This window comes from Pelodiscus sinensis, chromosome 5 (assembly GCF_049634645.1).
Source record: "Pelodiscus sinensis isolate JC-2024 chromosome 5, ASM4963464v1, whole genome shotgun sequence".
Classification (NCBI taxonomy): Eukaryota; Metazoa; Chordata; order Testudines; family Trionychidae; genus Pelodiscus; species Pelodiscus sinensis.
In genome coordinates this window covers 4,337,551-4,363,902 of record NC_134715.1, presented here as the reverse complement: position 1 = coordinate 4,363,902, position 26,352 = coordinate 4,337,551, and the positions used below count along the sequence as shown (strand labels likewise).

At 42.9% G+C, this 26,352-nt stretch overlaps 2 protein-coding genes across 8 annotated transcripts in view; one reads left to right on the top strand and one right to left on the bottom strand.

The window, feature by feature from the left end:
* The window catches only part of LOC102460451 (UDP-glucuronosyltransferase 2A2), a 28,747-nt gene extending 23,398 nt beyond the window's left edge, over positions 1 to 5,349 (top strand). For all 4 annotated transcript variants that reach the window (XM_006127950.4, XM_006127952.4, XM_075929278.1 and 1 more), the window contains 2 exons: positions 1,500 to 1,719; positions 4,301 to 5,349. In XM_006127950.4, the coding sequence (XP_006128012.2) occupies positions 1,500 to 1,719; positions 4,301 to 4,580 (500 nt within the window). In that variant the 3' untranslated portion in view covers positions 4,581 to 5,349. The remainder of the gene's footprint in view (positions 1 to 1,499; positions 1,720 to 4,300) is intronic.
* Positions 5,350 to 8,706: 3,357 nt separating this feature from the next.
* The window catches only part of YTHDC1 (YTH N6-methyladenosine RNA binding protein C1), a 28,276-nt gene continuing 10,630 nt past the window's right edge, over positions 8,707 to 26,352 (bottom strand). For all 4 annotated transcript variants that reach the window (XM_075929277.1, XM_075929274.1, XM_075929275.1 and 1 more), the window contains 11 exons: positions 25,792 to 25,886; positions 20,135 to 20,243; positions 19,919 to 20,036; positions 18,717 to 18,801; positions 17,141 to 17,307; positions 14,426 to 14,508; positions 12,773 to 12,809; positions 12,640 to 12,679; positions 12,494 to 12,556; positions 10,515 to 10,655; positions 8,707 to 9,672 (listed from right to left, as the gene is read on the bottom strand). In XM_075929277.1, the coding sequence (XP_075785392.1) occupies positions 9,454 to 9,672; positions 10,515 to 10,655; positions 12,494 to 12,556; positions 12,640 to 12,679; positions 12,773 to 12,809; positions 14,426 to 14,508; positions 17,141 to 17,307; positions 18,717 to 18,801; positions 19,919 to 20,036; positions 20,135 to 20,243; positions 25,792 to 25,886 (1,157 nt within the window). In that variant the 3' untranslated portion in view covers positions 8,707 to 9,453. The remainder of the gene's footprint in view (positions 9,673 to 10,514; positions 10,656 to 12,493; positions 12,557 to 12,639; positions 12,680 to 12,772; positions 12,810 to 14,425; positions 14,509 to 17,140; positions 17,308 to 18,716; positions 18,802 to 19,918; positions 20,037 to 20,134; positions 20,244 to 25,791; positions 25,887 to 26,352) is intronic.

Below are 26,352 nucleotides of genomic sequence, written 5' to 3'. Positions count from 1 at the left end.
TACATTGTTTCAGGATGGACCCAAATTCTCTCGGCCCTCGCCAGTCTCTGGTAGTGGTCCGTCTCCATGCAAGTCTCTGCATCTTGCTGTCATGTTTGACTCGTGAACCGCCAACCGGTGGCTTTTTCACAAAGCTGTTTTCACAGTCATCCTCCATCTCCGTACCATGTAGCTTGTTCTCGGTTTAGGCGCGTGCCTTTTGCACGTTAGGGTTGTCAACTCGCACTCTGCGTCTGGGCATCACTCCCTCTTTTGTAGCTTGTGTGCATTTCTTCTCTTACCTACACACATTCCGCACAGACCTGTTTCATGCAATGATTTCTAAAGCCACCTTGTAACAGGACAGAATAATTCCATCCAGGCAAAACAATCTCCAGTGTTACTACTTCTGCGCGGAACACCGACGTATACACTGACAATAAAGCACTTTCATCAAGTACACTTGTCACAGAGGACAAAGCATCCCCAAATCAGTGTTGCCATACGCAGGTTTGGAAAGAAGTGAGCCAAAAGTGGGGGCAACAGTAAAGCTCCGTCTCAATTGTATGGCTCAAAAGAGCATTTCTGTAAAACTAAAGAGCCAAAATCATGGTTTTGTCCTAGTGTACGTCTCCTTTCGAATCCATATGTGTGCGCGTGTGGCTCCCGTGATAAAAATTAGAGGAAACACAAAGGACAGTAGAAGTTTATATCACTGGAGTTATATTGGGATAAACTGGAGTAATGGGAATTAATCAGGCCTGGCAACTGGCGTGTAGCATTTAAATATAAGAATCTAGAAGGCAGCCACTGCCTTTCCCTTTCTATTTGTCTTTTATTAATTCTTATTTTTATAAAAAAAAAAAAGTGGCGAACAGGGAAGTAAAAAGAGCAAAGAAGTGAAAGAGGGGAAGAGATGAAGGGAAGAGGAGAAGGATGAGGAAGGAGAGTGACATCTTAGTTTCCATCCACTAGGGCTAGTCAAAGGTTTCCAAAAGTTTACTGCTTTAGTTTAGAGAATATTTGGTCCAAGGTCCCTCTTCCTAAACCACACTGGCACTTTAGTGTCGCTGTCTGCAAAGTCTCTGAGCTGCCTGGCTATGAAGCACAGTGCTAGAGATCCAAGCTGGCAGGGAGTCGGAGAAGTTCCCAGCTGCTTGGGTAGATCCAAAAGCACACTTCTGGGAAGTAGTTTGCAAGGGAGGGTCTGTAGGTTCATCGTAACCCTCCGGCCTACTTCTAGCCAAATGGCTCATGACCCAGAGCAACCCCAGAATGTATGAGCCACCATGGATCTAGGAGACCTACCTCTCCAGTTGCAGCATAACCATGCCGGGACTGAGTCTGTTATGTTTTGCTAGGGTTCAAGCATAAAGCCATCCCTCACAGAGTAATGAGGACTAGCCCCTTGTCAAACAAACCGTTACTTACCTACTTAGCACAAAACTGTTGCCTTCTTCTCTAGAACCGGAGCATTTACAGACCCGCTGCTCCTAAACGCTGTTCTCCTCCTATTCCAGGCCATCCCAAGACCAAAGCCTTTATCACTCATGGTGGAACCAATGGGATCTATGAAGCTATCTACCACGGGATTCCCATGGTTGGGATTCCCATGTTTGCCGACCAGCCGGATAACATTGTTCACATGAAGGCGAAAGGGATGGCAGTTGAGCTGGATTTTAACACGATGCAAGCCCAAGATTTAATTGATGCACTGAACAGCGTCATTAACAACTCCAGGTGAGTTCAATCGCTGCCCGACAGGACAAGGTTGTGGTAGCTGTTTAGGTCCCAGGTTATTAAGGAGACAAGGTGCGGGAGGCAGTATCTTTTACTACCTTGTCTCTCTAATGGGCCAGGGCCAGTTTATTGCAACCCAGAGGAGACACTGAGGGGAGACTCCCACCTGGTTTCCTCTTTGGGAACGCAGTCACCCAAAATGCTGAATAGATTAAGCCTAAAACAAGTGGTAACCCCCCAAAAGTTCTTGCATGAAGCTTGTCTCTGAGCATGCAGCAGCTCTGAGAAGGGGTGGATCGGAAATGAATTTTCTTTGCACTGTATTTTGCGATCTGTCTGGGAGAGACCTCTTTGACAAGGCCCTGGAGAATGTTTAGTTTTTTGCTTCCTTCGTGGAGCGAGTTTGAATGAAGTTACCCAGCTAATTTCTAATTTTCACATGCTACGGATGAACTTCCTCCTTGGCTAGTTCATGACACTGAGTCGTGGCTTCCCAACTTGCTACAACCAAAAGCCTTACCTCTGGGGGAGTTCTACCTGGCTCAAGCTCTGAACCATCAGATCAGGAAGGAAAACCTTGCGAATTATCTTCCCAGAAGTATCTTTCGCAAGGCAAGATGACAATAAAACATGCTGGATGCTAGAACCCTCTTGCAGCGAACCTGCCAAAGAACTATCATCATGTAATAGCAAAGTGGGGCTCGTTCATCTTTTCAGATCACTTCAAATCGTAACTTGGCCGTGCCTACACTACACAGCTTAGCAGCAGACACTCATTGCAGTTATTAAATCATGCGATTTCAAGTGGAGTGCCCGCCCCAAGGATCAGTTCTAGGGCCGGTTTTGTTCAACGTCTTTATTGATGACCTGGATGAGGGGATGGATTGCACCCTCAGCAAGTTTGCAGATGACACTAAGCTAGGGGGAGAGGTACCTACGCTGGAGGGCAGGGATCGGGTCCAGAGTGACCTAGACAAATTGGAGGATTGGGCCAAAAGAAATCTGATGAGGTTTAACAAGGACAGGTGCAGAGTCCTGCTCTTGGGACGGAAGAATCCCAAGCATTGGTACAGGCTGGGGACCGACTGGCTAAGTAGCAGTTGGGCAGAAAAGGACCTGGGGGTTACAGTGGATGAGAAGCTGCATATGAGTCAACAGTGTGTCCTTGTAGCCAAGAAGGCTAATGGCATAATGAGCTACATTAGTAGGACGTTGCCAGCAGATCCAGAGATGTCATTATTCCCCTTTATTTGGCACTGGTGAGGCCACATCTGGAGTATTGTGTCCAGTTCTGGGCCCCCCACTACAGAAGGGATGTGGACTCATTGGAGAGGGTCCAGTGGAGAGCAACAAAAATGATTAGCACTTGACCTAGTGAGGAGAGGCTAGAGATTTGGGCTTAGTCTACAGAAGAGAAGGGGGAGGGGCTTGATAGCAGCCTTCAACTTCCTGAAGGGGGGTTCCAAAGAGGATGGAGAGAGGCTGTTCTCAGTGGTGGCGGATGGCAGAACAAGGAGCAATGGTCTCAAGTTGCAGTGAGGGAGGTCTTAGGAAAAACTCTTTCCCTAGGAGGGTGGGGAAGTGCTGGGATGGGTTCCCTAGGGAGGTGGTGGAATCTCCGTCCCTAGAGGTGTTTAAGTCCCGGCTTGACGACAGCCCTGGCCGGGTTGATTGAGTTGGGGCTGGTCCTGCTGTGGGCAGGGGGCTGGACTCAGTAACCTCACGAGGTCCCTTCCAGCCCTAGGATTCTAGTACCCGTGTGGCTGCGCATCAGCAATGCTTGTCGATTGCATTGCCAGCATGGGACAGTGTGGGATGGCTCCTGAAAGCCGTTAAGTCACCGTAAGCAATGCAGTGTCTACACTTACACTGCATCAGCCTTCTGCCATCGCTGTGACGCTACACCGCCCGGGGAGGCGGAGTTACTACAGTCGTCAGAGAGAGGCACGTACGGTGCAAGACTACACTTCCACAGTGAGGTCGGTGCAAGGCAGCTCACATCGACCTGACCCTGTGGGGTGGAGCAGGGAGCTTGGTCAGCAATCCCTTGACTTGCAAGCTGCCCTAGACAGTAGGGCTATGCCTACACTGCAGGCTTCTTGCGCAAGAACTGTTTTATGCAAGAGTTCTTGTGCAAAAGGTCTTCCACAAGAGCGCGACCACACTATCATGTGCTTTTGTGGAAGAGATGTGCTTTTGCGCAAGAGCGTCTATGGCAGTGTGGATGCTCTCTTGCGCAAGAAAGCCCTGATGGCCATTTTAGCCACAGGGGTTTCTTGCACAAGAAAATCATATTGCCTGTCTACACTGCCTTTTGGTGGAAGAGCTCTTGTGCAAGAGGGCTTATTCCTCGTGGGAAGAGGAATAACTCTTCCGGAAGAAGCCGTTTTCTGACGCTGTACTGTAAATATACTTGCGCAAGAACGCACGGGTAGTGTAGACACCCGGCACATTTTTGTGCAAGAAAAACTGTTCTTGTGCACAAAGCCTGCAGTGTAGACATAGCCTGGCTGTGTTGGGGAAAGTGCCATTTCAGAATAACCACCGTGTCGTTTTTGTTCCCCTCCCCTCATTCCTTCAGCTACAAAGAAAATGCGATGAGGTTATCCCAGATTCACCACGACCAGCCCATGAAACCTCTGGACCGAGCTGTCTTCTGGATCGAGTTTGTCATGCGCCACAAAGGGGCAAAGCACTTGAGACCAGCAGCTCATGAGCTCACCTGGTACCAGTACCACTGCCTGGACGTCCTGATGTTCTTGCTTGCCTGTGCAGCAGCTGCTGTTTTCATTTCTGTCAAGTGCTGCATGTTTTGCTGTAAGAAATGTGGCTGGGTTGTAAAGAAAAAGAAAACCGAATAGATTTGCTATTCCCATTGGCCACATTTGTCTCTGCTGAGGCCGTGGTTCATGGCCGTGCTTTGGCTTGTTTATGGGCTCACTGATCCAGACAGGTGCTGCAATACCATGTGTACTCAGTCCCATACTTTGGCGAGGTAGGATCAGGAAAGCCACACACTTAACATAATGTGATGTTTACAATAACTTTCTTTGGGCTTGAATAAGAATGAATCATTAGCTGATCCACCAGTTGGACTCCTTCGGTGATTACACAGGGACTTGTATGCTGTGGCGATGATTTTCAAGAATGTCATGTTCAGGCAGCTTTATTTGAAAAGGACAAAGCCCAGCTGTTCTAGGTCCTTTGTTGTATCTTCCAGCTGCAGGGAGTGAAGTTGATTTGCCCACCCTGCGGATCTGTGAGTGTCTTTAGTAGATCACCCAGAGCCCAAATGTCTTTCTGTTCTGGGTAGACTCTGACCAATGCAGAACTCAGACAAGTTTGCCTAAACCTGCCTGAAAAGTGTGTCAGTGACTTTCTACAACCTCTCCCAGAGTTTTGACAAGCTGGAGTCTCATTTTTTCCTTCACAGAGGCATGACAACCGGTCGAATGGAATGGGTTGGGTCTTTCCCTATCCCTCCAGGAAACTCTCTGCATGAGCAAGTCCATGCTCTTTACTTGAATATGAAATATAAATCACTGCTGCTAACCAAAATATTTGCTGCCGAGTATCCAAGGCCTTAGATTGATTTGTTAATAAAAGCACTGCCTGTTATTGAGTGTCAAACTGCCAATTACATTTTTTTCTATACTAAGAAGGTATAAAGCGGGTTGATGCATGTGAGTGTCAAGTCAGGAAATTCAGATGTAGACAACTCCACCCAGGACATAAGAATGGCCATACACAGTCAGACCAGAGGTCCATCCAGCCCAGTGTCCTGTGTTCCGAAAGCAGCCAACATCAGATGCCCCAGAGGGAGTGACTGCAAAAGGTAATCATCACACGATCTCGCCCGTCACTCACCTCCAGAGAAACAGAGGCTAGGGACACCATTCCTACCCATCCTGGCCAATAGCCATTGATAGACCTAACAGCCATGAATCTATCCAGCTCTTTTTTGAACCCTGTTAAAGTTCTAGCCTTCACTGCATCCTCTGCCAAGGAGTTCCACAGGTTGACTGGGCACTGAGTGAAGAAAAACTTCCTTCTGTTTGTTTTAAACCTGCTGCCTATTAATTTCATTTGGTGATCCCTAGTTCTTATATTGTTGGAATAAGTAAATAACTTTTCCTTATTCACGTTTCCCATACTAGTCGTGATTTTATAGACCTCTATCATATTCCTGCCTTAGTCGCCTCTTTTCTAAGCTGAAAAGTCCACTCTCTCTTCAGATGGGACCCGTTCAACCCCTCAATTTTTGTTGCCCTTTTCTGAACCTTTTCCAGTGCCAATATGTATTTTTTGAGGTAAGTGACCACATGGTAAGTGACCATGCAGTATTCAAGAAGTAGACATACCATGGCTTTATATAGATGCAATACTGTATTTTCTATCTTGTTCTCTATCCCTCTTTAAATGACTCCTAACATTGTTTGTTTTCATTACTGCTGCACACTGAGTGGATGTTTTCAGAGAACTATCCACAGTGACTCCAAGATCTCTCTCTCAAGTGGTTGTAGCCAAATTAGTTCACATCATATTTTATATATAGTTGATTATTTTCCAATGTGTATTACTTTAAATTTATCAACATTACATTTCATTTGCCATTTTATTGCCCAGTCACTTAGTTTGGTGAGATCTTTTTGAAGCTCTTCAGTTTACTTTGGTCTTAACTATCTTGAGCAGTTTAGTATCATCTGCAAATTTTGCTACCTCACTATTTAGCCCTTTCTCTAGATCATTTATAAATAAGTTGAATAGGACAGACCCTTGAGGGACCCCACTAGTTACCTCTCTCCACTCAGAAAATGTACCATTTATTCCTACCCTTTGTTTCCTGTCTTTAACCAGTTCTCAGTCCATGAAAGGACCTTCCCTCTTATCCCATGACAAATTATAAGAGACTCGAGTGAGGGATCCAGTCTAAGGCTTTCTGGAAATCTAACTATACTATATATCCAGTGAATCCCTCTTGTCCACCTTTAACTCCTTCAGAGAACTCTAAGGCTGTGTCTACATTGGCATGATTTTGCACAAAAGCAACACTGGCTGCGAGTTCTTGTGCAAGGACCCTGATGTTCTGTGTGAAATCAGGGCTTCTTGCGCAAGAACTATGATGCTCCTGCTCAGGAATAAGCCCTGTTGGGCAACTGTTCTTGCGCAAGAAAGCCCGATGGTTAAAATGGCCATTGGAGCTTTCTTGTGCAAGACAGCGTCTACACTGGTATGGATGCTCTTGCACAAAGGCACATGCCACTGTAGATTCTTATGCAAATACTCTACCACAAAGACTCCTGAGTTAAAGTATTTGCACAAGATCATGCCAATGTAGATGTAGCGTAATAGATTAGTAAGACATGATTTCCCTTTACAGAAGCCATGCTGACTTTCCCCCAACAAATTACGTTCATCCACTTGTCTGACAATTTTATTCTTTACTGTAGTAAAGAATAAAAACTGCATTGCAATTGTGTAGTTGGACTGCTCTCCATAGAAGTTACCAGGCCCAGTTGCAGCCCTATGTGATCAGGTTATTGAAAAGTTAGCCAAGCAGGAGAAAATGTAGTCAGAAGGAGGACAGAGCAAAGATGGATGGGAACAAGTAGGTGGAAACAGAAGGGCTGCCTTTTTCAGAACTTAACTTGGCTTTTACACTCCAGGGCTTCATTGCTACTGTCATACTGTGGTGTTCTTTGGATGATGGGCATGTCCACACAACACTTAAATTGCCAATTACTGAAGAAGTAGTTCTACAAGACATGGTTCAGGTGACAAATTAAGGTGAAAGCAAATTACAGATACCATATGAATGGCTCAGCACTGTACAGCAGCTACAAGAGTCTACACTTGCTAAGATCCACAAGCTTCCTGACTCTTAAGATGGCCTTGTCTATCCTATGGTGATAAGCTGACATAAGTTAGTCACATAACTGAAGCAGAGTAAGGCCATGTCTACGCTAAAAGGAAGATTGCTGCTGCCATGATTGATCTTCTGGAGTTAAGTTTAGCAAGTCTAGTTAAGAGGGTGACCCCACCAGTATTCAATACCGCTCCTTTTGAGTAGTAAGAGAATCTGATGGGAGCCCTTGCTCTACGTAGCTGGAGTTGTGTACCTTTAAGCTGAGCTGCTGGGTCTAGCATAGACTTGGACAAGCATAAGTGGTTGATATAGCTTAGGTTGGCTTTCAAGTGTCTACACTATCCAGACAAAAGACTCTCTCCTATCTACTTCCCTTACTTTTCTCGGGGAGATGGAGTTCCAGAGGTGGCTGGAGAGTGCTCTCCCATCAATGTAGCAGCTCTTCAGAACACTTGCTGAATTGACAATTACAGCAATGCCCAGGGCTTGCCAGCCACGCTGTCCGGCGATCTGCGTTGCAATCTACTTGCCACGGGCGGGTAGATTGGCATTGCTAGGGCTCGACGAATAATACAATCTACTGGTAGAATAGACGTGGCCTAGGAATGGTACTTTTCAACACCAAAATTTACTCAGTACTGTGAACAAGGAAATGCCTGTAACTGCAAGCAGAGAAGAGGTTTTTCCCCAATGAACTACTAGCAGCTCTCTGGTTTTTACTCTTGCAAGTTTAAATTCAAATCCGTCCTGTTCAAGAGCATTTACAATACAGCAATCACAGAAATGTCCCACGGCATGTTTAGTAGAGATCCAAACCATCCCCATGTCAGAGGAGAGCATCTCCCAATGACACAGCATGGTGCAGACAGCATTATAAATCAACCTAAGTGATGTAACACAGTAGCCTAACATAGCTAGACCTACAGTGTTTCTACAGACCAGGCCTTTGCATTGACCATGCCCGTTAAGGACAGCTGTCTGGGTTGCACCGCACCCAAAGGAAACATCTATAATGATGGGGAAATAGGAAACTGTTGAATACGTAGGCCAGTCTTCCTAGAACAATTAGCAAACATGGAACCTGGAAGCCTTGAAAATAACCAAGCCAAAACTAAACTTAATTGCTTCAATTGTTACCAATTTATTTTTTTTATAAAAATGGTGGCAATGTAGAATACAGCAACATTTTCTGCTCCCTCACGCAAATTGTGACCATTCCAAGCAATGTGTACATTTTAGAGAGAGGCTAGACAATAGCATTGACCAGAGGGTTACTGAACACAGGGAGATTTTTTAAAAAGATTAAAAATTAGATATCAATAGTGTCTTCTTAATATTGCTTTCATTATTGAAGACGGGAAAAAAAACACTCTACAGCAAAGGTTTAAAAACAGAAAAACAAGAGGCTGCTACAACACTGCCATACAGTCAAATCATCATTCTTCAATAGTTGCATACTTGATAGCAGCATTTCCCCCCCACTGAACCATGTGAAACTACATGTAAGGAAACAAAGCAAAACAATTATGGCAGTAATCCATCAATATTAAAAAAAACCCTAGGATGAAGTCACTCGAAGTAGATGAACACTTATTGAAAATGAACCAATATCTACATTCTTAACTGTTTCCCATTCGCCAATAAAAACGTCAACTCAAAAGTCAACTTTGTGCATTCTTTTCTTTTGGCTGATTGAGTTTTTTCCAGTTCGTAGTTTACTGCATGCTTGGAACAAAGAGGGTCATTGTAAAACCTTCTACACAACAAACTTTAAGTAGACAGCTGAAAATAAAATGTACTACTTGTAAACACACAAAAAAATACAAGCTTTGTTGTTTTGTTTCAAATGACCACTGGTTCCAGATGGATTATCTTCTATATCTGCCTCTTTCGCCCCTGTCTCTGTCTCGTTCGCAAATTCGTTCTCTCTCCCTTTCCCGATCCCGCCCCCGTTCTCGATCTCTCCTGTTATCTCTGGGACGATCACGCTCCCTCTCCCGCTCTCTCTCCCGAGGTCTGCTTCTCCGGCCACTGACCACTGCTTGTGTGCGACGTAGAAAGTCATCTACCCTCATATCGTAGTCATGCTGCGAAAGAGAAGGACAGTGCTATTTATTTCATTGCCCAATTTGAAAAGTCCCAGAACTTCACCAATTCACTACTAGAGCCTTCTGGAAAGACAAGACCAATGGGAGTGGACACTGACACACTTTACCATAATTTTTTTCATAGCAGTGGCATAAGTTTCCCCTCCCTATTGATCTACACGTAACACTTTCCCACTACATCCCCCACCTGCACCAGAGGAGGTCACAAGGGAGGGTGTAAACACAGGGCTGCCACAAAAGCATCCCTCCCACAAGGACTACTCTGAGATACTACTTGTTAAAACAGCACAGATAGGGTGACTCTTATTCCTAGCCTAGCAAGGGGAGAGTGATCAATAGCACATCAAGTTAAGCAGCAGACTGACAAAACCTTGCTGATTCAGACTTAATTTCAAACCAGGGAAGTGTTCACATTGACAGCTGGAAGCCTTCTACAAATCTGGGCCAAGAAAGGAGCATGGATCCAACCATAAGTACTGTGGAGGATTTTCAAAAGCACCCAAAGCCTGATTTAGGCTTTCAGTGACCTGATTTGATCCACTATTTGATCTGAGGAAGTGGGTCTGACCCACGAAAGCTCATCACCTACTAAACCATCTTGTTAGTCTTTAAAGTGCTACACAGTCCCGTTTTTTGTTTCAGCTACACCAGACTAACACGGCTACATTTCTATCACTGATTTCAAGAGTACATTTAGTTCAGCTGTAAGGTCAAGATTTTCAGAAGGAAGAAACTTCCTCTATGTTTAGACTCCTAACTACCCTCAAACTGCTCTCACCCTGGTCTGTATGATCTCCCCCAACCCCTCTGCTTTTACGTACGCTTACGACTCGTTTGTCTCGGTATCTTGGTTCGTGTGGTACTGGGTGGTGTCCTGAGTACGGAGGATGAGCCTGAGGAGGAGGAGCATGGTGCTGATAATATGGGTGATGTGGAGGCTGTTCCATCGCTGGATAGGGTGGCTACAAGGAAATTAGAGGATGTCTGTTGAATGCTCCAAGATTCAGAGCAAATCACCAAGTTAGGATTGCAAGTTATCTGCCACTCTTGAAGTAAAACAAACAACATTTAAAAATGCAGTTCAGCAGCAGGTGGACTGTAGTTTACAACATTATCTTGGAGATGTAGCAAGACACTGCATAGATTCCAGCCAGATCCTCGTGCTGAATTCCCGCTACCAGCATGTATTTAACACTATATCCCCAAAACACCTAAAGATACTCATTTCCATGAATGACTCAAACACCACAAACACTTCTGAGGCAGAGAGGTAACGATAGCGGACGATGCAGTTATGCAGACAAGCATACCCTGGGCTGAGTGAGATTAAGGCCAAAGCAGAACAGGTGCTGAGTTCTATTAGGATAGTCACATTTTAAGTGATAGGCCTATTCCACAAGATAAAAATAAGCTTTCAAAGAGCCAGAAGCTAAACTGATCTTAACAAAACAACTGCAAATGGAGGAGACTGGCCAAAAGGTTCATGTCCCCCATCCTCAAACCAATGGCTTTCCCTCAACTTGTCCATCTTGCACTCCCTGCATCAGCCAGACCATCCTCCCAGAAACAAGTCACAACATGACTTTGGAAGTTCCAAATTCTGAGCTGGGTGGGAGACTGGATTTTAGCCAATCTGTAAAGAGGGATGGGGGTAGCAGGATGTGGGTCAGTCTGATTTGTTTGGATATTTTTCTGTACACCATCTTCTTATGGTTCAGCTATAGAGTGAGAAACCATGGGTGCGCTTTGCTGCCGGCAAACCATTTGATAATTCCTAAATACAAGAATCATAGCAGAAATGCTTGCAAATTTATAGCACGGTTACTGAGAGAGCCACAGAGTGATCATCAAAATCCCCACAGCTCCAGAATGCAGGAATCTGGGTAACAGAATAATTAGTCATTCCTCAGTAACTGTACATCACTCCTGCCCTCTACTTGGCAAGGAACCCTATCCCAGTCTGACCAAGACAGCGGCTTGTAACTCATCATGTACTTAACAATGCAATAGGAGTCTGCTGGCATGTAGATTCACAAAGCAATCAAAAAGCCGGTGCCATATAAGCAGCATTCCTAAACAGGACCATACTAACTTCCTACATGCTTCACTCCCAATGCCAAACAACTCCTGCAAGCACTGAAGTGTAATATCTTTTACCATACAAGCGCCCGGTGCCAGAAACCTCTCAGTGACTAGTTTCCCTCTTGCTATACTCTGGGTTTCTGTTCAGCCTTCCAATATTGATGCATTCTTGAACTGATCACAACCGTTCTTGTGCATTGTAAGGAGAGTTCTGTTGCTTGATGAGCACAGACGTTTCCTCACAACCCTTTCATGTCTACAAACTAAACTGGAATCCTTGTCCTAGAACAGTGTTTCTTAACCTTTTTTGCTCATGGCCCCCTTCTGAGCCTCATTCATCATACGCCTGGCAGTTAAGTTTGGGTGGCCCCCTAATGTTCCGTTTTTTCCCCCATGTGGCCCCCTAGAAGTAAGGCGTGGTGCCCTGGGGAGCCATATGGCCCACGCTGAGAACCACTGTCCTAGAACATAAATCTTGGATGCTGTCTTGATAGCCTAGTAATATATTGGAGCACAGTGATAAGAGTCTTAACACTACCTAATGTAATTCACACCATTTGATTTGGTTTCCCCTGCAGCACTTCGCAATGTAGTGTACACAGAAGCACGTGTCACTTTCCTCAGAGTCCAAAGGCTGAAAGCAGCTCAGAACAGCAGGCTAACATGGGTTTTGGGGTTCCCCCCGCAATTAGAAAATGAAGCTGAACAAGACACAAACCATTCCTTGCCATGGTGGCGGTGGTCCCATGTTGTGGAATTCCCTCACGTAATCATTGTAGGACTACAAATGAAAGAGAACAACATGAACATCTGATAACTTTAGATGTGCCAAAAATGATGTTAAAAACAAATCTGTCAACCTACCCCATTTAAAAACACATCTCGGCGAACTCCTGAAAATCGTCTGTTGGGAATAAGATTTGTAAAACTCAATGCAGGGGACAGATAATCAACAAAGTACCAGGACATAAAAATGAATGAAGTGAACGCATCTCACCTGTCTATTTCTTGATACCTGGGATCCTTTATATACCCTGTTCAAACATCAAGCAGTGTTATCAAATTCACCATTTCACCATAACGTTAATAATTTAGCATCCACCCTTCCATGGCAACAATCTCCCCTCTCAGTTGTGTGTGCTGCTGTTATCTCATCTCACTTCAGAAGTGCTTGCTAAATGCATTCTACAGACTTACTGCAGGTCTGTGATGGGTTAAGTAACGGCATACAGGGAAGAGCATTAGTGGTAAAGAATGGATAAAGGCACTCTTATGGGCTTGCATGCAGGACAAGAGAAACTGGAAAGGAGACATTTGTGCAGGCAAGGATTAGGCTGAATTGCTTGGTAATGCTTATGCACTTGAACACTGGCATGTATCGATTAACTGGTCAAGACTTCTACCTATTAACTGCATGGAACAGATTGTTCATCTGGACAGCTCTATGCAACAACCGATGGAAGTTTACTAAGAGTAAAAATTAGGTCAAAATGTATGGATTATAATGACAATAGTGTAGTCTTTAAAAATTAGCATTTATATCTCTTGCCGTAAGCAGTTCAGCAAAAAGCATTTTGGAAAAGGTGGGAGGAATCAAAATGACAAGACATTTTTACGGTGCAATGTAAGTGATTTTTTTTACACTCTAATTCTCAGCTGTGAATTACGCTTTTGGAAGTTTGACTAGTGAGGACAGAAACTCTTCCTTGCAGAAAGCAGCCTCTGAAGTATACTCATACTTGGCACTGAAATAAAAGCAAGCTTTTGAAGCTTTAGCAATCTCCCATGGAAATAATGCATTATATGTGTAAGTGCACATTCCATTAAGACTTACTGGAGTGAAGTCTGTCCTGTCCCAACACAGCCTTTTTCGGTACACTAGCAATATTGCCATCTAGTGTGGTTGCATTAACATTGCTGAAAAAGCTATTTTACTTTTGAAGACATTAACTTTTCCAGCTGAACCTCCACCAACAGGCTAGGGAGGACCACACTTTAAAAAGGGTTGAGGAATCTGACCTGCTCTATATCACGTTTCTTTGAAAACAAAAGGGAACTTCTAGTATCATCCCACACATGACTTATGGGCCATAGGACCTCGGCTGTGAATCCCAGTTAAAGTCTACAAAAAAGGAGTACAAAACTCCCAATTCATTGCAAATAAATACTTGTGAATCACCAATTTAAATTTGAAAAGGATATCAAGGTTATGGGGAAAAAGTTAACTTGGGAGTTTCATAGCCTAGACCTGCAGCAATAGTCATTCAGAGTGGTACTTTGAAAGGCAAGAAATGAAACCCCTCCCTCATTGTTTAGGACGCAATGGCATTTTAAGTGGCTATTTCAACTCCTGAGAGTTACCACCTAATGTAAGCGGGGGTAGGGTAAGTAACTGAAGTCTACTGAAGAATTTACATTTAAAGGTGGGATTTTTAAAACAGCTCAACACTGGCCTAACTCAGGCTCTTACTGAAGTAAGTGGGAGAGTCACCATCAACTTCGATGAGAGCAGAGATAAACCAATGCAGAGTGCTTTTGAAAAATCCCACTTAAAATGACAGTCACAGTAAAAGCTCATTAGGCCTGGACAAATTCAAAATTCCACAATACAAACCAAGTAGGTTTACACATTTGTGCATGAGATATTAACCTGGTCTTTGGTGAAACTCAGGAGGATAGTCAATCCTTGGTTTCTTTCTGCTGTTATGAATATCATAATCCTCTGGTCGACGCCTATACAAATTAGACAGAGATTAAACCAGGTTGTTTGGCGCATTCTTCACAGCAGCATCCCTCTCAGAAAAAAAAGCATTATGAGCTGGCCAGGTTCTCTGTATAGAGTCCCTCAAAACTCAAGTCAGATTTATAGATGCTTCACACAGTCAAGAATTTATAAATTTAAGCTTAAATATAACTTCAAATCACCACAAGCCATACTCTATGCTAGATAAATACACGTGACTACCACTTTAACAGTAAGAGAGGAACTGAATCCCAACCATATCTTAATATCAAAGAGAATATTTAACAAGCTGGTCTAAACCAATCCCTTAACTTACGCTTTAACATTATACTTTCCACTTTACATCTTAATTTAACCTAAAAGAATTAGACAAAAAAGAGATTCAGTACATCTGATCAGGCAAGTCCACAAATCGAAATATAGTTCTCTCATCTGCAAAGTATTTTATCCATTTTACATGGATATACATTTTGCTGAAATTTGCTAACCCCAGGGCAGATCAGACTTTTATAACGTGAAAGTCTCATTCTGAGTATATTTAAAAATAAATCTGCACACATGCCTCTTTCACCATTAGCTGTCTAACTTGATTTGGCTAGAAGTAGTTTTGGATTGCCACTGACAATTAAAAAACCCGTTTACTATTTTAATCTCAGTTCCTTCTAAGGAAAGATTTAATTCTAAAAATTCAGAAGCTCCAATTATTTCCATTAGCCTGCTTCAGTCTAAAGACAACTGCTCTGTTGCTGATGTGAAGCATTACAGAAATCTGCAAGAACTTCACTCATGCTGGGGGAGTCCATTTTACAAGCAGCTCCACTGTAGTTTTTGTTTTGAGTTAGTTCTTCAATAGACTCATGCTGTTCATTAGTGCCCCTTGACCAAGAAAATATAGCATTACAATGCCAATCAATTCTTAGCATTAGATTTTTAAACACATTATGCTCAAAATGAATTTTCCCGCAACACTATGATAAAGGATTCAAATTAAAGTTCCTTTAAATCAGTTAGCCATTTTGCACATTGTATCAGCTGTTAATAACTCTACTCATTGACCTGTTTCCATGACACTCATTTCTCCTCCCCCTTCCCACTCTATTTTTTTAAAAGCCCACTTAACCCAGTAACTCATTTGTTTCTTAAATGAAACCAGATTTTTCACCCTCTGAGCAAAAAACCCAAAAAACAAAGCAGTTGCATCTTACAGCAAAATCAGATTAAGAAAAATAAAAGCTGGTGTAAAGAATAAACATACCGCTTTCTTGTAGTTTTGAGAGTGCATTTACGACCGGTATAAAACATGATAGTAACAGTTCATATAGTAGTCCAACTACTGACTTTAAGCTGTAAGCCACATACATAAATGGAGGCCCTGGCAGGCTTGAGAAGGTGTGATGGTGTTATATGTTTAGTTTGCAGTCCATTGCAAAACCTTCACTTGTAAATACTTTATTGCACTGGAAACCTCTTAGCTTAACTTCAAAAGCCATCTTGGTGTTCAGTCCTTTAAAGCCAAAAATATGGGGGCGCTGCCAGGTTTCCTCCTACCTACTCGTTACAGTGTCCTTTTTAAGCTCAAGGAAATAGGGACTCTTGTTGTACCTACCACAGGATGTTTCCGCAAAGAGGAAACTTAACCAAAAGGTTTCAGCCCAAACCATACAGTCTTTAGCAGGAAAAAAAAACCTTTAGATTTATCTGTAAGCAAAGTGGCTACACACAGGGAAAAGGTGTTTGGTAGAAGGGCTTATATCAGTTCTTTGCAAAGACTTCTCCAATTCTGTAACAAGTTATACCCCCTTTTCCTGGTAAATGCTGTAAGTTCATAAAGCAGTGATCAATAACCATGTCGATCCTCTAAAAACACTTTAAAGTCCACAGGTACTGCCAACATCTGGAAAGGTTGTATACACAGACACAGCAACAGCCATTCTTTTTGGTTTGTTGCCGGGTCTCCAAGGGCCACTCCATCCCCTTTGGAAAGAGCCTACTGTTTTCAGAAGCTCAGCAAGATGTGTGAATTCAGTGGTTACATGTTAGAGAATATTTGGCAATGGGGGTTAACACATCACGGTGATACAATTTGAAACAGTCCCAATAATGCTCCTCTTGAATATCACCATTATTTAAATATTTTATCCTCAAAATGAGGCGGCATCTTCTGCAAAATTATAAGTGATCCTTATAATAGTCCCATATTTGATAAGGCTTATCCAGAGACACACCTGAAAGAAAAGGCTTTTACAAGATATTAACATATTTTGGCATATAAAGACTTCCTCTTCCTCCATCTAGCCTGCTCATAATAAATCCACGCTTACCTACAGCTGACATGACATGTTGTGTTATCTGTATAAAGAGATCTAGTCTAAACTAGAGAGCTTTACTTATTTTTCTGCAAAACTATTTTTCTGCAAAAGCAAAGATCCCCATTTTCCTCTTGCAATAGGACAGAACGGGGGACAATGTGAAATCCTCAATGAAGCCACAAATTCGTCCATGCAGCTTGATTTGAGGATTTTCTCTCTTCTTTATCGCAGGGAAAGCTTTTGATGAATCACATTCCTCCATCACGTTATTCTGATACATGTGCCTATTATCAGTCCAAAGAACGTTTCTAACCTTCCCACGTCCCGGACTGGTTCTCGACGGGATGGACGTCCTCTTGATCGGGGCTGTGAATGCATTCTTCGCTTGTGCCGCATTTTATGAATGACTTGATACAAGTCAATGCTTTCATCAGGAGGGAATAGGAGACAAAGCTGGGTTCCACATTCAAGCTCAATTTCCTAGAATTAGTTAGAAGTGAAACAGTGATTTACAGGCTGAAAAGAGGTAACATCTCCCATGCATTAGTTTCTGTACCTGGACAAATTAAAAACACACTGACAAGAAGACTTCAATCCCACAAAAAACTGAGCACAGTACAGTTATATTAGGTTCAATGCTTTGGGGGATATTTAGCATCTTCATAAAATCACCTTATGCTGGTAGACACACAGTATCTTATTGACATTCAAGTCAGCTTCATTTCACTGCTCTCTAAAGTTGAATTAGTTTTTTGTAACCACAAAAATTAAGGAAAATAATCACTACGTACCTTCATCAGTTTACACTGTAGTCTGGAATATATGGATGATAATCCCACCAGCATGGTGAAGCAGATTTATTTTCAAGATTTAAATGTGATCCAACTCCACATGTAGTTTGTGAAACTGAGGTATATTTTGTGTAACTACTATATATTATGTTTCTAGCATATAAGGCAATCTGTTACAGCTAACTTAAAAGTATACATTTTAATTACACTTTACCTGAATGTACTGGAATATTCTCTCCAATGGTTCAGCAATTTCATATAATCATTTACAAAAGGGAGTGACTGCAATTCTATAGACAGTTAGGTGGACAGAAACCATTTTTCTTTTAAACATTTCTGTTGCCATTTAAAGGGAAACTGTCAGATAAAATTCCTTTAAACAGTATTAATGCAAATTTAAAAAAGCATATTCTGATTTGCACTGCCCATTTACTTTTTGTAAACTATTAATTTTGAACAGTAAAATAGACTAATTCTACTGCCTCTAGAGCCACTTTTACTCTGTTCCTCTGTACAAGATGAATGCTGTTCTGATCTACCATGCTACAGGAGAATATTTAACCCCTATTTTCCCCTCAAAAAAAAAAAAAAAAAGTTTGTTTTTAAACAACCATTAGTGTTGATGTTGTAAGAATGTTTTTAAATAAAACATTTAAATGGCCACTGTCAACCCAAGTAAGTGTGTTCTCAAATATTTGGTAGAATTAAGAGGTATCAGCTTGTATTTTACAGGTGTGCATATTATAATGGTAGAATTTGTGTCAGAAGAATCTTAATCCAAAAGACAAATCCAGTGCAGAAGCCAGAACTGAAAGCACCAGAACTCATTCTAAAAAGCACAATACTCTACTACAAACTGCAAGTTATAGTACTACAAACTTAACCTAGTCCTACAAAAACTTACTTCTGCAATGTTGCTCCCTCTCTCCCGTACTATGAGAAACCAACCTTACCCCACATATGCCCTAGTCAATAAAAGCTGTACTGCATGAGTCGAATAGTTACAAGAGCTTAAAAGTTGTCAGACTAAGTTTAACTAATCATGTCTTTTGTTTCACTTTATTACTGAAGGCATTGATTAAAAAAAAATTGACAAACCTGTCCGTCACGTCCAATCTTTACTGGTTTATGTTCATTCCAAGGATTGGTCAGGTGAGCAGATTTAGTGAAGGGTAATTCACGCCTAAATATGCAAGTGGTATCATTTATAGTTATTTTGTCTAATCATTTAAAAAGTGCATAGAACAGGACATTCCATACTGTATGACCTCATTAATTTGCCCCAATGACATGATCCTTTGCAAATTAACGATCGAAAAATTCATGCGTTAGACATCCGTGATTCTGAATTACATAATGTTGAATGTTTTACAAAAAACATTTTGTCTTATCACAGATCTCTCACTGCAGTATACTGCTATTTAATCTCTGAGGTGAAAAGAGTATGTACTAATTCATGAGCACTGTTGGGCAGATTCTATTATATGGATAAGACTATAACCATTCAACGTGGTGCTAAATAGCAGAAGTTCCAATTTTGACATACTGCTGCCTAGAATACCAACCCATATTAATCTGGTAACTTTTGAGTTCCGGTGGATACAATTTGGTTTTGTGTGAGCTGAGAAGAAGTAGCTCTACATCTCTGAGGAGGAGTTGGAGTATTAGATAATCACTGACGGTTATTTCCCAGAAGTGCTCCCTGGACTCGACGGTATAACTTGCTAATATTTATCTTTTTTAGCAAGTACATCATACTTTATTCCATCCAAAGAGGATCATCTATTTCTCCCGCCCTGGCCTTCATTTCAACAAGTTCTGAGGCAGGAACAGCGTACATGATTAGCCAGGCCCCACTGTAGAAAAAACTTCCCCTTTGAGTTTTTATTCTGCTTTTGAAGACTGAGTCCAGAATTCTTCAAAAGAATACTGTTTCATAAAAAGAAGATTTTAAGGTAAGAAGCAAACATATGCTTCTAGGTTCAGTTTATTAGGCTACTGAAGAAAAAAAAGTGCTCAGTTAAAAATCCCAGGATAAAATGTTTAACAAAAGGCATTTGCTGTAGCAATCTCACTTATGGGAAGGAGTCCCAAACCCAGCTGTAGTAAACGATGGCACAGATCTTTCCCCATTTAAGTCAATTTCAGTCAAAAACGAGTGCAGCCAAACAACAGATATAATAAATGGAGATGTGCACAGGCTACTTACGAATGAAAGGTAGAAACAGCATTAAGACAAATTCCTACTCATTAGACTTGACACAATAGCATTTGTATACATTGAAATGGAGAATATTTACCTACAAATCCAGTCAATTTTGAAGACCCCTCCCAACATTTTAGCATTCATTCCTGCAGGCAACACCCAGTGTATTGGGGATCCTCCATGATGCGATTCAGAGGAGAGCCTTGCAAATCCTAGAGGAGTTGATGTACGTTATAACACAGGGGGATAGAACAGCTTTTTACAAAAGTCACCAAAACCACCACACACATGAAATGTTATTTCCATTTACCTTGGAATTTTCCACTCTCTCTCACAGAAAATATTAAGATAACACTTCTTGCTGCTCTAAATGCAGCATTAAGCTTCTTCTCGTTCACTGGAAGAGTTGACCAAACACCCTACAAAAAGAAAAAGGGAAACACACACAAGTCATTCACTGCAAGAAACTGTTCTTTAACTCACTATTTTAAAACAGATTTCAAGTGAGGGAAAAGCCAGGGTAGTGGGGTCTGGAATAAAATACTTTGGCATAGCTGCTTTAGAGACTAGTGGTTACCTACTGGTAACCCCACTGTTTAAGAAAAAAACAAAAACAAAAACAAAGCAAAACAAAAAAAACCCCACTCATATTACTTTGTCACCTTTTCAAGTTTTTCAAGAATTTTAGTTGGGACTGTGCTGAGGCCAGCTAAGCCATGCAGACAACATACTACTGTGGCTTTATCCCTCTCAGCAGAAAAGCCAAGGTACCGAGCACTCGCAGTCAAGACTTTCCACAGTCCAAGCCCAACGTTCAAACCCTACTGAATGAATTTTCATTTTAAGCGCCATTTGATGGTTTTACTTTTTCAATCTATTTTAGCACAAGATTGTTTTTACAAGGACAGGCCTCCCAAACTGGGTAACAATGTACTTTTTCCTGCATTTCCTTTTCACATTGTTGCAAACGTGTAAGGTGCAAATACAAACTGTCCTGTATTTCAGTGAAAAGAGAGCTGATCTGCCCCTATGGCCACGCAAGTGCTCCGTTTACAGGGAACACTGCCTACCACATAGGTATAGCTGAGTGGTAGAAAACCTGCAGCCCATCGGTATAAAACCTGCTTCCTATTTATATTCCACTGAGGACATGCACGTGCTATGTGCCCAGAGAGTTGAAGCTTTTGAAAGTAGTAGCATTTGCTAGTCTGCGCATTTGTTCTTGGTTCCACCTCATGGTTTTGACTGAGGTGATCGGGGCAGGGTGGACCGACCATGCCTTCTGTTCCTCCTCCAACAAGAAGTGGTCATAGCAGCAGCAGCAAAGGGGAAGGAGGGCAGGATTGGAATACAGACAAGAATCACACATCTCAGAAAAACCTCCAGTTACAGGTAAGTAATAGTCCCTATTTATGCCACTGAAGATGGCTGGCAAGCAGTACTAGTCTAGATCAATTTCAGTCTGGCTTCAGGCCTGGTTTTGGAACGGAAATCTCCTTGGTTACCCTGGTAGACGACCTATGCTGGGAGACAGACAGAGGGAGTGCATCCCTGTTGATACTCTTGGACCTCCTGGCAGCTTTCGATACCATCGATCATGATATTCTTCTGGAGAGTCCGGTGGAGCTGGGAACTGGATGCACTGTCTTGCAGTGGTTCCAGTCCTACCTGTCAGGACACTTTCAGAAGGTGGAACTTGGGGACTACTGCTTGACCCTTGTGGTGATTGTCTCTACAGGGTCCCACAAGGTTCCATCTTGTCCCCTATGCGGTTTAATAAATACATGAAACTGCTGGGACAGGTCGTAAGAAGACTTGGAAGATCGGGCCATCTATATGCAGAGGACACCCAACTCTTTCTCTGGGACATCGGATCCACGTGTGGCGGTGATCAATCTGAACCAGTGTCTGGAGGCGGTGATGAACGGGATGAGGTCGAATAGGCTGAAGCTGAATCTAGATAAGACTGAGGTCCTGTGGATCATGAAGCCATCTGTCCGGGAATGTGGTGGGGTACCTGTTCTGGACAGGGTCACACTCTCCCTGAAGCAAAAAAACTTCAGGACCAGACTTCAGAGAGAAACTGCTGAGCTGCAGTTCATCTGCAAATTTGACACCATCAGCTCAGCATTAAACAAAGACTGTGAATTGCTAGCCAATTACAAAAAGCAGTTTCTCCTCTCTTGGTGTTCACACCTCCAGATCAGCTGCTAGAAGTGGGCCTCATCCTCCCTGATTGAATTTACCTCATTAGCTCTAGCCTGATTCTTGCCTGCATATTGATACCTGCCTCTGGAAATTTCCACTACATGCATCTGACAAAGTGGGTCGTTGCCCACGAAAGCTTATGCTCCAACACTTCAGTTAGTCTATAAGGTGCCACAGGACTCCTTGTCGCTTTTGCAGATCCAGACAAACACGGCTACCCCTCTGATACTTGACTCTCCCTGAAACAACAGGTATGCAGCCTGGGAGTCCTGGACCCTTTTTTAACACTTGAAAAATCAGATTTCCTCAGTGTCCAGGAGTGCTTTTGGGCAGTTTCAGCTGATCCGCCAGCTACAACCCTTCCTCAATAAGAACGACTTGGCTACAGTGATTTATGCTCGTCACATCCCGACTGGATTATTGTAATGCACTCTGTGTGGGGCTGCCTTTGAAGAGTCTTCGGAAGCTTCAACTGGTCCAGAACGCAGCTGCTCCAGTTCTAACTAACACTCGCTACACGGAGCACATTATGCCCATGCCCCGGCACCTGCACTGACTTCTGGTATGTTTCCAGGCACAATTCAAGGTCTTGGTTATGACTTACAAAGGCCTAAATGGGTTGGGACCAGGGTCATAAATGGGTTGGGACTGGGGTTTGAACGACAGTCTCCTCCCGTATGAACCTACCCGGGGACTGAGGTTGGCTGGGGAGGCTCTGCTCAGTGTTCCTCCACTTATGGAGATAAGGTTGACATCTACATGGACTCCTTCTCAGCCTCTGCCTCTAGACTATGGAATTCCCTCCCCGTGAAGTTCACCTGGTGCCACCGTTGGCACTGTTTCAGCACCAGGCCAAGGCCACCCTTTCTTACTCGTGCTTTTATTGGTGTGTCTGTGCGCTCTCCTCTTGAGGTGTTTTTAGCAGGTTTTATGTGCCCACCCTTTGGGGTGCTGTATTTTACTTTATATATATTTATTGTGTTTAAAAAATTCTTGTAAGCCACCTCCAATATTTTAGAGCGAGGCGGGGTAAAAATATTTTAAATAAATAAATAAAAATAGTCAAGAGGAGGCTTTGAGGAAGATTATGGAACCACTGAATGGAGAACAGCTATGCCAAATGAAGCATCTGCTGCAAAGCTTTGCATCAGGGTGTAATGGGAAGAAAAGGTAATGGTATGTACCGGACTCCATGTAGCTGCCCTACATGTATTTCCATGAGTCGCATGCTCTCAAATGCAGCCATAGTTAATGCCTGTATTCTTGTGGAGTGGGCTCACCCCCACCTCTCAAGCGTGGACATAGCTCTGGTAATTGATAGAACAATGCACCCTGAAACTCACATAAAAATCCTCTGAGTAGAGATGGCTTACCCATTAATCCTTGCTGCCATTGCTGGCAAAGAGTCTGGGGGGAGGACTTCCTGAACGGCTTAGTCCTCTGCAGGTAAAAGGCCAGTGAAGGTGCCGCCATGCCTGTGAAGGCACGTGGTTCTAGAAAGTTGGCCATATGTATATGGGTTGGTTGAGGTGAAATTGGGAAATTATGTGTCAGAAACATGGGATGCGAGCACAGGCATGTGGTGACGGGGGGATTCGCAACCACAGCCCATTTGTCTACCCTGTTTGCACAATTAATAGCTGCCAGGAAGGCAACCTTCGTGGAGAGAAGAGAAAAGGAGCATGAGACAAGAAGTCCAAAGGGCGATTTCATCAGTGCTGGGAGGACAAGACTGACGTTCTGGGGAGCAAAGGGATGAATGGGAGGATACGTTCCTAGGAGGTGATTCCAGAACCTTTCAATTAATAGGTGAGTGAAAACTAAGTGCCCCTCCATGGGAGGGAGGAGTGCGTATGAAGAGCACTAATGGCATCTACATGTACTTTGATGGAGTAGAGTGCGAGTCCCGACACCTTCAGGGATGGGACATCGTCCAAGAGCAAAGGAATGCTTATGGCCTCGGGGGCCATGCCCCTTGCAAGGGCCCGCAAAGCAAAATGTTTCCGCTTGGCAGGATCGCCTCATGGATTGTTTCCTGCTTCTTGAGAGGATGTCTCGTACTGCCAACGATCATTCCCATTCTAGTGAAAATATCCATCCAAAAACTGTGCTCTCAGAAGCATCCATTGATCGGGATGTCTGATCCTGCTGTTGTGTAGTGAGAGGAGCTTTAAAAACTTTGGCAGGAGAAACAGTATAGTTCGACATGCAGCATGGTGGGCCCTCCAGCCCAGCTGGAGCAGCCACCCACAGGAGGGATCATGTTTAACCTGTCAACTAATTAAAATTTGACATTTCTGCAAGTAACTATGCATGGAACGATAGTGGCACTGAACTGGCAGAGCTGTGTTGGCTATTTGTGATGGTACAGGAGAGATGGAACCTTGTGTTCCATCAGAGTCCTCCAATAAGCAAGTCAGATCCTTCTTTGGACAGCTGTGTCATCAGAACTAGAAGATTTTAGTCACAGGCAGGCGCTCAAAAACACAACCCTAAGGCAGCAAGTCCCAATGCATGGAGCAGAATCTCTCATCAGGTGAATGCAGCAGGAGACATGATGGATCTCACCTCATCCAAGGCAAAGAGTTCAGGAGCTGTCTGGAGTCTCCCCAGTGTCACTGGCATGCACTCCACAGACAGAACTGGAGCTGGCACGGAGTACTGGATGGGACCCAATAATTTGAGTGATGCTAACAGTATTGATCCAGAAGGGATACAGGGCACAGCAATCAGGTATAGCAGGTCCATTGTTCTACACAACGTCACGTTATGCTTGTGAGTTTTGCAACACACCACTTTTCCATGGCTCAAACCAGACTGGAGTTCTGTGATAGAAGGCGTGCTCCTCAACTGCTCAGGAGCAGTATGCGTGTGTGTGTTCCCCGCCCTGGACCCAACTGTGGTCTCATGACAAATTCCTTGAAACACTTCTGTAGGGAAAGAGTCCAGCCTTCCTGAGTATGGGCTGGGAGCAAAAGCAGCTATTGCACCTGACTGCATGCAATGTGCAGATCCTGAATCTGGTGTCTTTGGCATAATCCAGTACCCAGGTCGGGGTGTTGGGGGAAGGTGGGCAGATGGTAAAATGGCACTCTGAAGTCGTTAAACGAGAATTAAGACTAAAACTAAATACAAAGCCAACAAAATAACTATATACAAGAGTAAGACAGTCCGCTTTCAGTATTTAAGAGAATGTGCCACAAATGCAGCAGTGAAAAGGAACTGCAGGCACTTTATCACCTTGGCTGAAATCATACGAAGGAATAAGGATATATGCGCATATCAACAGATACTACTACTTTCAAAAGCTCTGAATCAGTGCTCGGATATAACCTCCAGTGCAATACAGATAGGGACTATCATCTGAAGCAGAAGTTCTATTTTCCTGACAGACTTCCTACATGACCATGCTCCAAACATAGGACTGGAAGGAACCTTGTATCTCAGCTTACATCTGGTCTAGTACCCTGCACTCACTGCAGGACTAAATATTATCTAGACATCTGAATACACAAACATGAAGCTGATTTTTTAATACAATAGCTTAAAAGTTCTTTTGGCCAAATTTAATATTAAGAAACTTGTCGCAAGAGTAACAGACGTCAATGCAGGCATTCCAGGTGCTACTCCAATTGGTATTGCAGCCAGAGCAGCTACAATTTGAGAATTAGGAAGCTACAAGCAGGTTCACAATTTTGGCACAGGAGAGGATATGTACTTTGGTGCACTGAGCCCCTTTCTATACTCAGTTTGACCTACCTTAGCTTTGGCAAGGGAAACGTTTTCATGATTGTTACTCTTGATGAGAAAAAATCTTGCATCTTGGAGAATATACTTAAGTTTACTGGTTTGGTCTGAAAAACAAATGGTAAATAAGCTGAAGTTTAAACATTTTAAAATTATTTCCACTCATGTTGGTGCTTTATTTTTTAGTTGTCCCAGCCTCTACCTAAATCAGGAGTCAAACCCTCCCATCCTTTCCTTCAACCTTGAAGTCTATGCCCAAGAGCACACAATGCCAAGCTTTCATTATTTAAAATGAATTAAAGAACTTAAGTAACTTCAGATTTAAAAAAAAAAAAAAAAAAATCAATCATAGCCTAGTGATGTTCCGATATACTTGTATCCTGGTTTAAAGTGCCAGAATAGGTGATGTGAAACATTAGTATTGGGCATTCCTGAACACAGTATTTGTTAAATGCATTCTCCCTTTCAAATAAAAGCATTTCATTGCTACTTTGCTGATCCTGCAAGAAGCAAAACATTGACATGGTTTTTGCACCTCTGATGACATGCAAAACCAAATCTGGATGGAGATGC